Here is an 18,113-nt window from a genome sequence, read left to right as displayed (position 1 = left end):
CAAACAAATGTTGCACGTCTGAGTTTTTAAATAAAAAATACTTAAACCTGGCCACAATATCTGGCCTTATATTCTTATTCATAAGTCCATTTTATTTATTATTATATGTGTGTCAGTAGCCAGCTGGGATGTAGATTGTGTACATGATAGACATGAGCAATTGGTCATTTGTACACAAAATGTGAACCCTGCACAGCCTTAAAAAATGTGTCCCAACAGTATCAAAATAAAATAGAAAATAAAAACAAAAAGAAGATAAAGAGTGAATTAGTTTTGTTTTTACCAATTCAGCTTAACCTTTTCATAAACATTTATGGACAAAACATTGCAGGACCAATCTGCCTCCAGGTGAGGAATTTGGTCTTTTGGGCCCCCACCGTCGTCTTCAAGGCAGCTCTGCCTGGAAGGCACTAGGGCTAGGCAAGGGTAGGGGTAGGGTTAGGTATGGTAGCGCTGCCTTGAAGTCGAGGGTGGGGGCCCAAAAGACCATCAAGCCTAGTGGTGCTCGTTGCAGAACCAGCAGGAAGAACTTGTCAAGCTTGTCAAGCTCTTCTCTAGCTCCTCCCGGCTGAAACTGGCAGAACTCGTTTAGGCATGAAGCCTGCAAATGCCGTCAGCTGTAGCCTAGTTCACCACGAATGAGCACTCAAAACAGCACCTGATTCAGACCCTTGCTTTGCATTACTGCTTGCCAGGGGGTTTCACAACATTTGGGGGGGATGTAGGCCATGGTGTACGCCTTGAACAGTAACTGTAATTTGAGTGCTCACCGTTGATGCAGAAAGAGAACATTTTTCAACTGTTTGACCGAGGCGGCGGAGGTGTAGCAGTACAACAGAAGCACAATACAATTCGTCAACGAATATTATGGCATCACTTGTGACATTATTCATTGCTGTGAATTCAGACTCGGTCTACAAGGCAACAGGTAAGAAGCTTCTAAGCCTACTTACCTTTTTAATAGTCCATAGCTTGAATTTCCCCTGGGGATCAATAAAGTATCTATCTATCTATCTATCTAGCTCTGCCACCCTAACGCTCAGGACAATCCTATCTTTTCTCATCTGTTGTTCCCCGTCGGTGGAACACACTACCAGTTCCTACCAGTTCTTATACCTTCAAAAAACTCCTGAAGTCTCTTCAGATCTCCACTCAACAAATACATGCTAATTTAGCACTTACCACTTGACTAGAATTGACACTTGACTCTATATGAGTAGTAGGCTACTGATTAGACTACTTATTGCACTAACTTGTCCTTGTTCCACTGTAGGCCTACCTTGATAGTTTTTTTGTAAATCACTTTGGATTAAAAGGGTCAGCTAAATTACTAAATGCAAATGTAGTCTATCTTACATTGTGTTGATAGTCTTTATTGTGTTACCATATTCTAAATGATTTTGCACTTCTCTTATTTTTGTTCCCAATGCCCAGAAGATGTGGTATCCGCGTTCGAGGTACCTACCTTGAGCGCAAGAAAATTAAATAATTATTCCTCACAGCCATTTCTGAAGCCGAAAATATCTTTATTTGAGGTAAGGTTCTGTGTAAGGCTTATCAGTTCTATCTTACACCCGGCGCATCATGGCTCCAAGCACAACATAAGTTATGTTCCTATCTTACACCCAAGGTAGTGATGAATTTTTCTCAATGCACTTCAGTTCAATTAAACATCACACCCACTGGCTTGTCAATTAAAAATAATAGGTGTGGTCAGGCACTTTATCCAAAAACCTTAAAAACCACTAAAAATCACAACGCCACTGACCAAGAAAAACCTGGTCTAAAGCAAAAAGTGCATAAAGCACATCTATTTTGAAGGTGCACTGCCACGAAATTTAAGCAGCCCTTCGAGTCCCAGGTAATGACTCATCTGAATATGCAGGATGAATATCCTAAGGATTGTTTTTATTCAATCATTCAAACATTATTGGAGTAGGCTATTCCATGGAGTTCAGGCTATGTTTCTGATTGTAACCCCGTTGTCCTGTTAATGAGTGGTTATGGGATGGGTTGAGATGGCCCTTTGAGCCAAATGTACAAAAAAATGTGGTCCTCCTAGGCCCTATGGTTCTCGAGATATTTACAGAAAACTGTGTCTGCCCTACCCTCCTTTCAGGGGGTCCAGTCCGGATCAAAATGAAAATCAATGGTTCCGTGTACATGCCCTCCAAGTTTCATGTAGCCTGGTCTTTCAGTGTCCCGGGAATCGTTGACACAAAATGATTGAAGAAAAAAAAACTAATCCGGAAGAAAACAAAACTCTGACTAAACCTACGCGGCGGTCATAATAAATGTAAGCTAACGTAAAAACGTGAAAATTATTATTTCAAGTTCTTTACCAGTGATTAGCAGCTCGCGAAAAGTTTTTGGTTTGAGTGATTCTTTGTTGATAAACACAATACACATCACTACATCAATACACGGCACTGTATTGATTTTTGCCATCATGCTACTAGCAGTTGTGGCTAGGCTAGGTTTTTGGCTAACAATGGACGGGCATTATTTCCTAGGGTAATGCTTATTTTTGCCACTGATTAGGCTACTAACCTGTCATTACAAGTGTTCATATATTACCAGTAGTTATTTTGCTCAACAACATATTTAAGTGTGAACCTCTTTTCATTACAGGTCATCGTTGCAAAAGTTTGGAAATGTACATTATTTCGAAGACATCGGCCAGAATCCTATATAAGCCAACAGGTAGCCTTTATGTCTATTCACACTGGGTCCATTTAACTGGACCGTACTCGAGTGTGATTAATCCCCCCTAGCTTTGACCCAGCTGGTCTCTGTTCACATTACATTTTTGTCTGTGAAACTTGGGGCAGTTGTAACATTATTTGCTTGTTTGTAGTTTTTGTCTTGTTAACATAAAATAATCACATTGTTTGAACAGATTTTATTTTAAAGTGTATAAAAACAATGTGCTGTCTCTTTGGCCCTGTTATTACATAACACATAAAAAATCAGACACACAATTCAGGGTTTAACATTTTCAGGCACAGTGCCATAATTCAATTTAATACATGAAAATAGTTAATTATATAATGAGCCCTAGTAATCAGTACTGGTTTTACCCCCAGTCCGACACCCCTGACCATGTGTAGGGCCATACACGTACATGTATCACACAGACTGGAAATGGTAACTGAAATGCTAAAGTTTTCTACATTTACACAACATCTGAGAAGTGAGTTAAAACCGTCCCCAGTTTCTTGTTGGCTTTGTGATATATTGGTAATGTATTAAATCTGTGCTAACAGTTAAGTTGATGTTCTTCTTTTGTAGACCGATATTGGTGGTAAAGGTGCTCTCAAAGAAGTAGCCACGCAACTTAATAGAACTTTAAAGGTAATGGAAACATAATTCCTTCAACAGAATATTCCAAGGTCCAAATTAGTTATACAATTTGAATCTGATTAATTTGTATTGCTTTGTATAGCCTTTGGATATTTTGCAAGGTCATTTACCTTTTTTTGTTTCTGAAGGTGATGATGCATAACCTGGCCCTAGCCAGATGAATGTTGTTCCGCTTAGCTCCGCCTAGCTTCACTCACATCCATCTGGGACCTTTTCCATTGAGAGTGATTTGTGCAACCGATTTTATGGTACAGCCAATCAGGACGCAGGGCGGGAGTTTCATAGATGTGACATAGCTTAGAAGCGACTGTGAGACTGTTATTAGCGTCACGGGTTGGCTTCGATGTGAGTGGTTGAAGTAGCATGTCAATAGATGACGGACAAGTGGCTTATTCAATCATATGCAAGCATTTTTTGATTAGGCCCAGCCTTCTGAAGCAACACTTCAATGGATCGGTTCCAGATAGATGAGTGGAGCTAGGCGGAGCGAAATTCATCTGGCTAGGGTCAGGTTAGATGATAGCCTACATGGAGCAATGTTTTGAGCAATGTTGCTGTGCAGCCACATAACCAGTTCCATTTATTCTGATTAGATGATTGTTACCAAATATCAATGAGAAAATGCCAGAACCACAATAATGAGGAACATTGCCCAGTAACATTGCTCAAAAAGTTTCCACATTCATCTTCAGTTTTAGTGTGCTCTCTCTCTCTCTCTCTCTCTCTCTCTCTCTCTCTCTCTCTCTCTCATTCCCTTACACAAATGCACACACACACACACTAGAGTGCGGATCGGGCCGCAAATTTCTGTCCGAACACGACCCGAACCCGACAGGCATTTTAATTTTTATGTCCGAACCCGACCCGAGCCCGACGCAGATGATGCCTCAGTTATCCCCATACTAGTGATTAAACGTTCACGTTTGTGGATAGCCTGTCTTTTTAGCCCATTAAACGGAACACACAACAAATTGTCTACAGAATCAGATGTGTGTACACGCACGCAGGTCACACACAGCGCACATTAACACAAGAGGCCCAAGCAAGCATAGCCTATTCAAATAGAATTCTTGTCTTACCATTGACGAAAAGTCTTGAAATGAACTGCAACAGTGCCTCTGTCACCGATCCATATGCAACATCGACGAGGAAACTCGAGGAAATCCTCATCCAGTTGAACGAGACGACCTTATAGCCTACCGGTAGCTTATGTCTTTACCACAGTAGGCAACGCAAATAATCTTAAAATCTCCTGATAGGCTAACAACTTTTTTTAACGTCACCCAAGACTGCTTATGTGCATATGTGCGAAATGTGCATAAACATTTGTTTATGTAGGCCTAGTTGTGACAACGTGTGTGCATTTCAGGCGTCATGCCTGAAATGCGTTGTAACGATAAACACAGGAAGAAAGCTATAGGTCTTTTTTACATCTTTATTCTCAAAAAACAAACGTTTGCATCATGTAAAGCAGACCTGTTGGTTACCCAACATAATAAGGAATTTTAAATGTAAAGCTTCCAATACATGTCGCCCCCATGTGTCCGAACCCGAACCGAACCCGACTATAATTTCTAAATATTTGTCCGAACCCGACCCGACCCGTCGGGCTCAGGTCAGGTAGCCACACTCTAACACACATGGCCTGTGTCCTCTTTTCAGGTTCAAGTAGGGTCTGTCTTGCCCAGCATTCTTAAAGACCACTGGAGCATTGATGAATGTCGAGATGCTATCCTAAGATGGGCAGATGAACTTCGAGACCCACTATTTAAGACCGCAACCAAACTGGTAATCATACGTTTCAGTTGTTAGTGACCTAGTACCTGCACACGTCTTTGGGCATTATATGAGTAAAGGACCTCTGTCCTCTATAAATCAATAGTAAAGGAAAAGACAACTCAGTGAAGTTCCAGGTTTGTGTAAAAACTACAGGGTGTTGTCAAGTAGGACTTCAAATAATCAAAGAAAATACACCACTGTGAAGAAGAACATGTTGCCAGTGTTTATTAATGAAGGCTTCATATTTTCCACATAGGATGCCTCAGTTTTTTTGCTTGTTTTTGCTTGGTTTATAAATCAATGTTGAACATTGAGGCCACATGGAATGTTTAATGCATTGTAGGAATGTGTCAGTTCTACAAGTGATATTTGAGTTCAGTCATTTAGTCTATGCATAGACATAGCCTTTGCTTTTGTGCCTGATATATAAATACAGTATATAGAGCCTATAAGCAGGGGTGCTGCTGGAAAATGTAGGCCCTATGACAAACAATACTTCTGAGCCCCCTGCTAATATATAGCTCTCCAGTGCCCCCCCCTCAGCAGCACCCCTGAGCCTAAGCTTGCTAATGATTCATAAAGTCTGTACTCAAATTATTATTTCTTTTGAAGATAGATACTTCTTCTAGTACAGATGTGAACAGAAAGAAGATCTTGCTGAATACGAACTCAAAGGACTTGGAGGATGAGAGATTTCGACAGGCCCAGCTAACATTACAGCAGTGGGCTGAGGGCCTGAAAGCACTGCCAGAGGTTAGAGGACTGACTCAAGAGTTAACAGTATTGCAGTTGAGACATTGCAGACATGATCTTGGATTATGTCTCATCACATGAATGATGAAACAAGAACATGAAGACACCAGCACCCAAGATGTCTACACCCTCTTTTATCCTCCCAGGGCTCTGTGTGTGCATCAGAGGATGTGAGGTGTGTGTTGGAGGATCTGGACAAGCAGTGGAAGAGGGGGCAGCTGCCCAACATGCTGCCAGCCCTGGAGATAATGAGGAAGACTGTACTAGAGAAGCAACAAAGAGCAGAGGTGCCCATCTCCTGTTACTTAGTTACCACAAACAACACATGATACATGGGTGATTCACTCCTGCCAAACTCACAAAGAGCTGCTACCATTGCCCAGTTACCACAAACAACATGTGATATGAGTGATTCAGCCCTGTCCGTCTAGTCATAATGTTTTTTAAGGACACATTTAGATCCACCTACTCACATGGGAATTTTCTAGGAAAGGAAACTGATGATACGTACTTATAACTTTCCAGTAGCTCTCTGGGCAAGTTGCTACAATTACCCAGATCAAGGGTTTGATTTTAAATGAAGCACCCAATATGTGTACAAGCATATACACTGACTATGTGTGATCTGTGGTGACTGTCTTGTTGTTCACAGGTTCACTCTCCTGTAACATGGAATAATAAACTGAGAAGTCACTATGTAGGTAAGGATACATCCTTCATTCACATTATTTTAGGCCACAGTCACACTCATAAAGTATTAAAAACATAGATAAGGAAAACAGCTCATGTCTACTCAGTATAACCATAATAATGATAAGACTCACAGAGTTTCTCTGATGACAGGTAAAGTCACATTTATGGTTGCTGGGATATAAGAGATTATTAGCTAAATTAGCATAGATAAGGAAGGACTGTAAATGGGTCATATTCTTTCAACGGTAATTGCATGTATGGTGATACTGATTTAGTTCCTTATTGGCAGTACATGGGGAAACAGAGTTTAAATGGACGTGTCATCATTAAGCCCAACTCCATCCTGTAAACATTTGACAAACATTGGCAATCATTGTATTTTGCCAATCATTAAAACACCATCTAGTGATCTCGTGGCACAAGATCTCATCACACCCCTATTCTCCACGAGACAGATTTTTAACTTGACGAGAAATATCATGACATTTTTGTATCGCCAGATCTCGTGGCACGAGATATCGTCACACCCCTAATTTTAACTGATGTATTTAACCAGCTAGCCTACTTTTGCACCGCCCTGTCACTCATCAGTGCTTGCTCCAGAAGTCTCAAGACATATTCAAAAAATATGTATATAAAGGAATTCATATATATATATATATATATATATATATATATATATATATATAAATTTACAGCTCATCCCAAACATTTATTTTAGGTTTTGATGCTGCATATACATACATGTATATGGTGCAAGACATGTCTTATGCAAATGGCATTGTAGAATAAGTGTAAGCCACAGTTTTAATGGTATTCCTGTTTCTTTTGTTCTTTCAGGCTTGGGTGATGCAGGCGTAAGGCCTTGTCCATATACAGCAATGAGATATCTCACAGTGTGTAGCTGAACATCCTTTGTGCATGTACACTAGTCTGTTACTGAAGTGGGATATTTTCTGAAACAAGTGTGTGTGATTTATGTAATAAACGTTGAATGACACAGAAATGGAAAGAAGCGCTATGTACTATTAGATATGTAAAAAAGAAAACATGTATAAATGCATCGCTCCATCTGATAATACATGTAGGACATTAGTTCCCCCTAATGTTGACTCTATTGCTTCACACCACCCTCACTACTGTCTGTCTCAGTAAAAATAGGTCCAAAATTACAGCCTAATTATGTTCCCAGTCTCGCTTAGTCTCACATCGTCTCTTACAGTAATATGTACCCTATCATCAGGAGTCAGGATTGCCCCTATGAGCCAGAATATGCTCCAGAACTATGCAAAATACCTTGTCAAAGGGTTATGACTGTCAGAGAGGATGGAAATGAGATAGGCATAGTGACGATGAGAGAGAGATAGAAGAAGAGAGAGAGAGTAGGGTTGTATAGCATGTTATCTGTTGTAGGGGGTGGGGATATGGAATCTGATGCAATAAAGGCTATAATTTTCCTAAACACATTTCCGACTCCAGCAGTGTATTACATCCCTAAAACTCTTCTGTGTTAGTGTGGGGAAACCCAGCGGAACCTTATAGCAAATTTGAATTCGCTCTGCAGGTGAGTCTGGCAAGGAGGTCATTGACGGCCATTTTCAAAGTCCCTAAAATCACAATTGCAAATCCGGCATGGGCGGGCTTTATATTACAACTGATAGAGCAGTGCATTAAAAACAACCAATCGCTGCAACAGAAGTGGGTGTGCATTTTCTTTGGAATTGAGTAAATTTAGAATAAAAATTTGAGTGCTGCAGGAAGAGTTAGAGTGCTAAGAGTTAAATGAACCAATTTAAGTTTAAATTCACTGCTAGGTACATTGGTGTGAACTTCTCTGTTACTCAAACGTATACACTCAGCAGTTTTTTTCCCTAGATGTATTTTTTATCTGGCAAGTTTGCATCTTTTATGAAGCATTGTCCCACACCTATAAGCAATCTGAATAAGTTCAGCACCCTCATGAGGTGCATTTTGAATTTGCATACTGAGGCCGAGATCAATCGACCATATTCAAAGCAGAAATCCTTCATCATGACATAAGACTTCCCTCATGATAGGTTTTGTAAAACTGCAGACATTATAGGGACATGGTACTAGCCTGATGAGCCAGACCCACATTAAAATGTAGGGTCTGGGCACTCACCATTAGCAGTGCTCAGTCCGAGGGGCGGGATAATCGGTTGTCTTTCTAATTCCCTCTGCATGCAATAGGACAGCGCTATGAGTCCCATGCGTTTTCCCACCTACTAGACTTGCTAGACTAGCCCTGGAAGCAAATGTAATTTGCTGACGCTAGGGTGCATCTAGATTTCTAAGCTAACATGTTACAGTAACATGGTTAAAAGTTTTCTTTCTGTGATGTAGCAGTCAACTCAAACTCCACATTTTCAAAACGGTTAACACACAGGCCGAAACAGTGGTCAAAATTACACTTTCTGTTTGCAAAAGGCTCTAACCGTGCCAAAACATTTAAAATGTGCAACAAAAGCAATTTTTTCCTTTAAACAACATAACTTTCAGATAGATAGATAGATAGATACTTTATTGATCCCCAGGGGAAATTCAAGAAACTCCCCCGGTTCGGCGTGAATTCCCTGCTACTTGAAAACAATGAAGATGGATGCTGCTGCTGGTGAAAAGCGGTCTTTGAATCGCGATTCGAGTTAAGCTTTTTTTAAATTGGCAAAAGTTTGATCAACTAGCTCCGCTGGTGAAAAAAAAAGGACTCATGAGTTGTAGCGCTATCCTATATCCCTTATTTTCCTCTAATTTTACTCCCTCCTTTACCTCTCGATATTCTCTTCTTTTTCATGACTTTCGTTTGACCATTTATCTCCCTTTACACTACTTTGAACTTTAGGGCATGTACATGGGACCTCACGGACATGCCCCCAGAGTGTAGCGCTTTGGCTGCCTGGCTTTGTTAGCTGCTGGCTGTAGCAGCTCGATTCCTCCTTTAAGGGTGCTTTAATGGGTTATTTTGATGGCCCTATTGCCAACCAATGTTGAGGTTCGTCCCTGTCCACTATAGACACTATAGACAGGGGTTGGAATATGGGTAAAAATGAGAAATGGTCCAAATGCAATATAATGTGATAAATATAATAAATATAATTTGGTCTGAACAGTGTGTCTATGTGTTCCTCGCCATTCCCAAGCAGCCAGAATAATTTTATAATATTTATTGCCATTGCAGTGGGACACACTCTCTTTGTATGCATTCCCTAAAGAGTGCTATACTGCATATCATGTAAGTTACAGTTCTGGTTTATTAGATTAGATTAGATTCAACTAAATTGTCATTTAGCAGAGTACAAGTACAGATCCAATGAAATGCAGTTGACATCCAACCAGAAATGCAAAGAAGCATTAATACCAAAGTGCAGGATTGGTAGAGTACTCTGTATAATCATGTAGATGATAGAGATTAACAGTAAATAGTTAGATAAATACAGGTTTTCCAAATGACATGTCTACAGTGGCAGATAAGGAGTCACGTGCAGGCTTGTTTACCAACTGTGTGAGGAGGAGTGGTTATCTTTGACAGCTCTATGAGGAAGTAGTTACTTCCCTCTTTGTGGACTAACAGACGACAGAACAGAAACATTGTTTATTTTTGAAATGAAGGAGGTGAAATGAAATGTCGCTCTCAAAGCACAGTGAGTTAATTTTATTCATATTTGTTAGTATTGAAAAAGAACTTCTAAATGCAAGTTAATTGTTTAAACATGTTATCAATAGGCTGCATATATACAGTATGGTGGCCAATTCATCTGGGTCCTTCATACATATTTGACTGCAGAATATAAACTTTTTATTAAAATGTTCTGTTGATGTCTCTTCTCTTGCATGCATGTGCATGTGTAATCTCTGCACAAGCATTTTTCTCATGAAACTACATTTCCTTTCTAATCAGTGCCATTACTACTTTCTCTGTTACAGAGACATTTTCTGTTTCACAGAGTTGCCAAACTGTAGTTATTTATGTACCTAAAAAACAGGAGACTAGGCAAACATTCAGCTCACAACCATTCCTCAAACCAAAGATATCCTTACTAAAGGTAACATGTTTTTGTATGCTTTAATTATGAGATTGAGACACACCTCATCTAAGAGGTGATCTTCCATAGACTTCAATGGTCATAACTGCTATTCCTTTGTTTGCTTTACTGCTAGGTGCTTGAAGAGTGCAAAGTTATTCTTCAAAACCATGTTTTAAAGGTACGTAGTGCTGTGTGTTTTCATATAATGGCAAAGTTAACAACAAGAAGGAGCAGGTTGTTAGGGCAGGTGCCGAGAGTGTAATTGATAGCTGTTACAGGAAATGCTGAGCCATTTTTAACAAGTACATTGCTATGTCTATGTCTTTACATTTACAATTTACATTTTTTTTTTACATTTATGTCCTTCCATTACCCAATCCTCTTCACAGAAGTACAAACACTTCCAGTTGATAGATGTCTCCTCTTTGGATGAGTCCAAAGTTATCCTTAAAGGGCTGGCTATTGATCTGAATGGAGTCAAGGAGGTAATGTTGAAGTATGACAGACGCGAAATGCATTAATGTCTTAATGCCACAACCTCAATTTTCCTACTGTTTTCCTACTGAATATCATGTTCTATGTGTTATCTTCACATAGCTGATCAAATTGTCTGCCTTGAAGGATGATGAGGGAGAAAATGGGGGGAGAAGGTTGAAACATGCTGAGGAGGTGTGTCTCTCATCACATAATTAGAATACACATCAGGGTATTTTCAACAGAATATTCATTTCAGTATTCATTATGACCTTGGTTTGTATTCTGATTAATAATGATCTGACGTATGCTGATTTTCCCCAGGTCAAACAGTCTGAAATGAAAGGTAACATTGCTGGTAAGTTAAGGTTATTTCCTACGGGTTTTATGGATAGTTAATTGGGTTATCTTTGTTTGTGTTTTCTTTTCGATTAAACAACTAAGCTCTCTGTTGTTTTTGTTTCTTTTTGTATCAGGGGAAATCCATAACTCAGGTAAGATTGCATTCATTTTAATATTATAATACACTGTCTATCCTGCCATTTTCAAAATTATGCTGATTAGTGTCTCATAACACCACTGTAATGACAGTACCTTACCATATAGGTCTAGGTTGTTTACTGAGGATAATATGTGGGGGCTAAATGACCTGACCTTAATGTTGTTTTCACTTTGATATCCTGTCAGAGTACTAGAAATCTAATGTTGTCATAACGTCCTTGATGTTGTTAGTGCTAACTATGCTTGTTAGTGCTAACACGAGGCCCTTGTTTCTTTTTAGATTGGCAGTCAGTGGTTATATCAAAAGGTGAGACAGACTATTTAAATGCTGTACATTACTGCTGAACCTCATTTGAATGTTCAAATGTAATGCAAATTGGTAAGCACAAAGAGACAGTGATCTTGTCACCAAATGTAGCTGCATACACATAGGCCTAATCTTGTTCCCTGGCCTTTCCAGTTAAGGTCACACTGGACCCAAAGACAGCAAACCCCAGCCTCAGGCCCTCTAAAGACGGAAAACGAGTGCGGTCACTCACCTTTGAGGAGAGCAAAGAAACGCAACACGCATGGTCCCAGAGAGCTCCTCACAAGTATGATGGCTGGTTTTGCATCCAGGGGAAAGAGGGTTTCAGCTCAGGTCAGCACTACTGGGAGGTGGGTGTGGGGGGGAGCTGTGATTGGAGGATAGGTGTACTGAAGGAATCGGCCCCCAAACACGGCTTTACCAAACTGACCACGTCCACAGGCTACTGGACACTTCGTCTACAGCTAGGCAGTCTTGTTGCCCTTACCGACCCCGTCACCAAGTTAAACCAATCAAGCCCCACCAGAGTAGGAGTCTATCTGGACATGGAGGGCAAACAAGTCAGGTTCTTTGATGTACAGAAGAAGAGAAGGCGACACATTTACACATTCCATGCTGATTTTGGTAATGATGAGAAGATTTACCCAGTGTTTGGGACAGTGGACACAGTCAGAGAGCTGGTCATTCTTTAGGTAAAAAAGGCCTCTAAACAGGGTTAAAGGAGTCTTTGCCATTATTCTAATCATCTCTGTGTATCCTTTGTTTGTAATCAAACATTACTTTTATTGCTTTAGAACTTCTATTTTTCCTTTTTACCATTTACCATCAATGTTTTGTTTCTGAAGCATTAATAAGAAATGTTATCATCTGACATAGGCACAAATTAGGCATATTATATGAGATGAGAGACTAGGCCATTTTGAGGTGATGGGAGTGTAGTGCGTATGTAACCGAGGTTGTAATTCGTCCGCCGCTCACGGCCCTCGAACCCAAGTCCAAGTGTGGTGAGGAACTGTGCAGCTGTGGTTACAGGAGTGTGAGGATTCAAGTGATGGACGAAGCCAGTTGGTCATTGTGTAGATTGAGATGACATAGTCATATAGTCACATAGTCTTAGTGAAAATGAGACCACTGCTTCAGTCTTAGTTAGCCGAGATATGTGCTATGATCTCTATGATTAGTGTGACTGGTATTGGTATGCAAAACCTTTTATCTTTTCATTCTTAGTATATTTCTCTCTCAGTTATGCATTCTGTTGTGATTTCTCTGATTAGTATACCTACACAACCTAGACACATCTTTGATCATTTAATTCTTTGTATACTTTAAAGAAATAGCATAAGCCAACAGAAACATACTGTAGGCCAGAAAGCATGAGCTTAAGGGCAAAACTTCAGGCAAGACTGAACCATGCTGTCTTGTAAGGCCAGAGAAATCAACCACATGTTTAAATGCTGGGTTGTAGGGAGTCGTTTTGATTGGTTTTCAATATCATTACAGAATGAGAAGACATCTTGTGTAATACTATATTAGCACAATACTTTGATAAAACGTGCATATTATAACCATCTTCCTAGTTGTCCGGATTCCTGTCCTTCTTTCTCTCTCTCTCTCTCTCTCTCTCTCTCACACACACACACACACAAACACACACACAAACACACAACAAATTAAATCCATAGCCAAGGTTATGACAGAGTGAAAGTAAATTAATTGTTTATCAGTATAGATTAGCAAAACAAACACATGAAAGCACTAAAACTGCCTCTCTCATCAAATGCAGTATTTTAGGTCATGTAGAGCATGGGTTCCCAAAGTGGGGGTCGGGACCCTCCGGGGGGTCGCGGGACGCCGAAGGGTGGGTCGCGAAATGATTTCCATAAATCAAATAAATTTGGGAAAAATAAAAGAACTGTCACTTGACCGCACTTTAAAGACAGATTTTAATTCCAAGACGCTTGCTGAGTTCTGGATTTCAGTCGAGCGGGAATATCCAGAGCTATTCAAGGCCGTGATGGACGTACTGACGCCGTTTGGCTCCACATACCTGTGCGAAAAGACTTTCTCTGCACTGACATATATTAAAAACAAATACAAATCGCGTCTAAATGTGGAGGATGATCTCCGTGTGGCCGTCTCCACAATTAAACCAAGAATGGACTTGCTGTTTTCCGCGCATAGCGCGCATCCATCTCATTAGATGAGATTAACGCTGAAACATAATTCGCAAAATGTAAATTTGTGCAGCAACAATGTACATATGTTTACAACAGTTTGTGGATATTACCCTGAATGAGATATTCTTCTGTTAAAATGGAAATTAAAGTAATGTTTCCAAGTTAAGTTTGCAATAATGTGCACTCATGTTACATGGATATTATTTTTTGACTAAGTTATTCTGCTTTTATCATATAGTAAATTTCTATATGTAAAATCATGGCTGCTCTGTTCTTTTGTGTTGTCGTTAAGCCCGTGTTTGGATAAGCCTAGTGTGTATGGCCGGTGCGCACATTTTATTTGATTTTTTGGCACGGTTATTTTGGGGGTCGCGGGTTGAAAAGTTTGGGAACCCCTGATGTAGAGAGTGTACACACAGGCAAAACACAGAACACAGATATAGACACATAAGAATAATATTCTGAAACTAAAAGCAATAATGCAAAACACCGCCTGCCACAAAGATCCTCCCCTGTCTGACCACCTACACACACAGACACACACACACACACACACACACACAAACCATACACACACACACAAACAGGAAATCGCATATGACAGTTTTATCTGCATGCACACAGGCAGAGGCGTTTGCACGTCGTGTGGTTTTATAATGAAATGAAACCATATGCAAAGTTTCATGCTGTACTGACATGGACAGACAGAGCAAAAGGTGAGGTGCATGTGTAGGAGGGAAATAGTCTGTTTAAATGTTGCAGGAAGAGTTAGGCGCTTTGGTGAAAAGGAGGACTGTTTGGGACAGTGGACACAGACAGAGAGCTGGTCATTATTTAGAGGCAGAAAAGGCTTTAGGAGTCAGGATGGCAGGGCAATTATTCTAGTTATCTACACTGTGTGTAGCCTCTATCTGCAAGCAAACTCTTACTTACAACTAATAAAAGATTAATTAATCAATATTTTGTTTCTGAAGCATCAGAATGTAATGGTGTTGGCATGAATTAGGCACAGGAGATGAGAGACTAGAACGGCTCCATTTTGAGGTGCAGTGAGTGAAGTAGGCTCTCAGGCACCTTAGGACATGTGTAGGTGAGAGGCACTAGCACTCATGGGTCGTGGGTTGTATAGCTGCATTACTAGCATGCCCTCCGTCTCTGATGCCCAAGGTTGCAAGTCCGAGTGAGGGACTGTGCAGCTCTGACTGCAGGAAGATGAGGACTCCAGTGATGGGTGAAGCACAGACTAAGAGTTGGTCATTCATCTGTAGATTGAGATCATATAGAGACAAAGGAATCACTGGTTTGTAGATAAGGTTTGTAGTAAGGGTATTACTGTAATTGTTGGACCGTATGATGGTATGAGGTTTTTCAGGTATTACAGGAAAGATTACAGTAGAGTATGTTCAGTATGTTGAAAAGTATGTAAAATGTAAAAACGTTTTTCTATTGTGTGTAATGACAATTATGACTACTTTTCACAAGACTTTAATAAAGCTTACATGTATTTTTTAACTAGTCTGGTTGTCTGGATCTCTCATAAGAACATACCAGCAAACACACATGCAATATGTATGCATAGTTTGTATAACAAGCAGGCGTAGACCAACAGCGTTTTTTTTAGGTCATACAGACTTTGCATGCATGAGATTATGGAAGAAATGCTGTGCACACTGATAAAGCTTTTTTCTCTCTTTCTCTCTCTGTCTTTCTCTCTCTGTCTATCTCTCTCTCTGTCTCTCTCTCTCTCTCTCACACGCACACTGTTACCACAGCCAAGAGGTTGGTTGGATGTAGTGTTTACAATTTAACTCCCACTGACACTTCAAACTTTTAACAAATTAGCAGAACAAACACAGGAAAGCCCCACCTACTCCCAAATGTCCACATTAGTCCACAACTTACGTAAAGTAACTGCACAGAGACAATTACACATAAAGTATCATGTAGGTCTCTATGTAAATAAAAACATAAAAACATACCAGCAAACACACATGCAATATGTATGCATAGTTTGTATAACAAGCAGGCGTAGACCAACAGCGTTTTTTTAGGTCATACAGACTTTGCATGCATGAGATTATGGAGGAAATGCTGTGCACACTGATATGCATGTATACAATGCAATGAGTGTATGTGCATGTGTATGCACACTCTGCATAGGCTCAAATACTGCATAGGCCAGTGCTTGCTAATGTTTTAACCTATTGCCATGCACAAACACAAAATAACATTATAAGAAATGATTCTGAAACAAGCATGCACAGAGACACTTTTGTGCATGCATGGAAATGCAGCCATCTACCCTTCACCACACCTATATATATACGCTCATGCACCACTAACTTCAAATAGGGGTGAGAAAAAAACTCTGCAAGCTGCTTGTTTTGACATTCTTTTTTTTTTTTTTTGTTTGCCTGCCTCTATGGGAATTTAACATAGGAGTCAAATACTTATTGCCCCTGTAATTTAAGGAAGAACATTTATTTATTTACGATACATTCTTCATTCACTAAGAACATTGGTGTCCTTAAAGGTTGGATTTTTACTAATTTTTTGAATTAAGGCATTAAGATCAATTTCTAACAGATCATTTTATATTCCTCTTTTTAGTCAAATTTAGCATGGGTTCAAATACTTATTCTCCCCACTACACGAGATAACTTAGTTTTTCAGAAAAATTGATTGGTCAGTGGGCGGTAGTTTTACACAATTTGAGATATAACCTATAACCTGCTCCCGACCAGGTTTGGCTGACAGCATAAGACACCATGATGATACAGCGTTGCTAAAACAGAGCCACTTTCGTGTCACAGCATACCCTGGCTTTGAGCGCAACATACCTTGCTAACCCACTAATTGAGCTTCGTAGTATACCCCACAGGCAGCAGAGCATGGCAGCTCGCAGATCAACAGCAGTTCGGTGGTCGCGGTGGCGGCATATCGCAGAGTAGGTTCACAGCTGTCCTGACCAGACCAGACGGTGAAGTGCAGTGCCGTTCACGGATGGAGGATGTCAGAGGCCCAGGGCAAAAATGAGCCATAGCAAGGTTTCCAGCCCAATGGACTTTCGTTAAACAAATCTTGCAGAAACTTAACGTCACGTCATCAGCCGACTTATACGCAAAAAAACAAAGACTAAGAATAACACAAAAACTTTTGAAAATAACGTAAATAAAAAGTGAATACTATTAACTAGACAGATAAATACAAAAAATAACAGAACATGACATAAAATTACAAACATTACATAAAAACAAACAAAAACATGATGCCAGTTGGAGCGTAACCCTGTAACTTAGCAACCCATGGTCCCACCACGCTGATGAGGATAGCTCTCTGCTTCTCTCCGTCATCAATTCCGTTAGCTTCAAAAAACTGCTCTAGTATCTAACAATACTCTTCCCATGTCTGCTCCTTCATGTCAAAAGTCGAAAGGGTGCCTATCATCGTAGTCATCTTTGCGTTTATCTCCATGAATCCTCCGGTCCAATGCTAGCCCCTCAATTTTTTTCTGTTAGCAACTTCATCCCACCGTCAGCCCTCTGAACTCATCCAGTAGCATCTTTTCAATTTAAATTTTTAAATTTCAACATTTCAAACCGGCACTTAGGCCTATTCCGTCCTTCCAGTATCCTCGTTGCCAATATGTGGTAACTTCAGTATTTTTATGATTGAATAACTCGAAATTGAATAACGGATAATCATAGTTATTATTTATTTCATTACGAACGTAACAGAGCGTCAATACAGCAGGTTATCACTTTCTCTATTCGGTGTTTTTCCCCAAACTCATTATACCAAAATGACCCTGAAGTTCAACTGTACCTCTTGTGGTGTGGGGTGGTACTGCAGGTAAGTATAACATACATATCAGTACTATAATCTCACTCACACTCACACACTCAAACTGAATCCATTGTGAAGGTAAGGGCAGAGTGAAAGTACAGATTATACCAGGACCTCATCATGGACTGCAAAGACAAAGGCTGGCAAGCATGGCTGTTTCCAGTGGAGGTCGGGTGC

The 18,113-nt window shown here is 40.0% G+C and overlaps 1 protein-coding gene across 1 annotated transcript; it reads left to right on the top strand.

Annotated features, from left to right (window-relative positions):
- The first annotated feature begins 615 nt into the window (after positions 1-615).
- On the top strand, positions 616-13,456 carry LOC143099505 (uncharacterized). The gene is made up of 18 exons (XM_076262467.1): positions 616-928; positions 1,435-1,535; positions 2,632-2,703; positions 3,292-3,354; positions 5,026-5,151; positions 5,755-5,895; positions 6,042-6,182; positions 6,548-6,596; positions 7,429-7,484; positions 10,223-10,247; positions 10,531-10,649; positions 10,765-10,809; positions 11,021-11,116; positions 11,229-11,300; positions 11,430-11,463; positions 11,582-11,599; positions 11,887-11,913; positions 12,067-13,456. The coding sequence occupies exons 1-18, from the start codon at positions 868-870 to the stop codon at positions 12,603-12,605; spliced, it is 1,785 nt and encodes a 594-aa protein (XP_076118582.1). The 5' UTR covers positions 616-867; the 3' UTR covers positions 12,606-13,456.
- Positions 13,457-18,113: the final 4,657 nt, after the last annotated feature.

This window comes from Alosa pseudoharengus, unplaced genomic scaffold, assembly GCF_046254945.1.
Source record: "Alosa pseudoharengus isolate Yale_2024_CS ecotype anadromous, Long Island Sound unplaced genomic scaffold, YU_APseudo_1.1 YU_APseudo_1.1_scf_3, whole genome shotgun sequence".
NCBI lineage: Eukaryota > Metazoa > Chordata > Actinopteri > Clupeiformes > Clupeidae > Alosa > Alosa pseudoharengus.
Note: the sequence above shows the minus strand (reverse complement) of the source record. Positions and strands in the feature narration are given on the sequence as shown.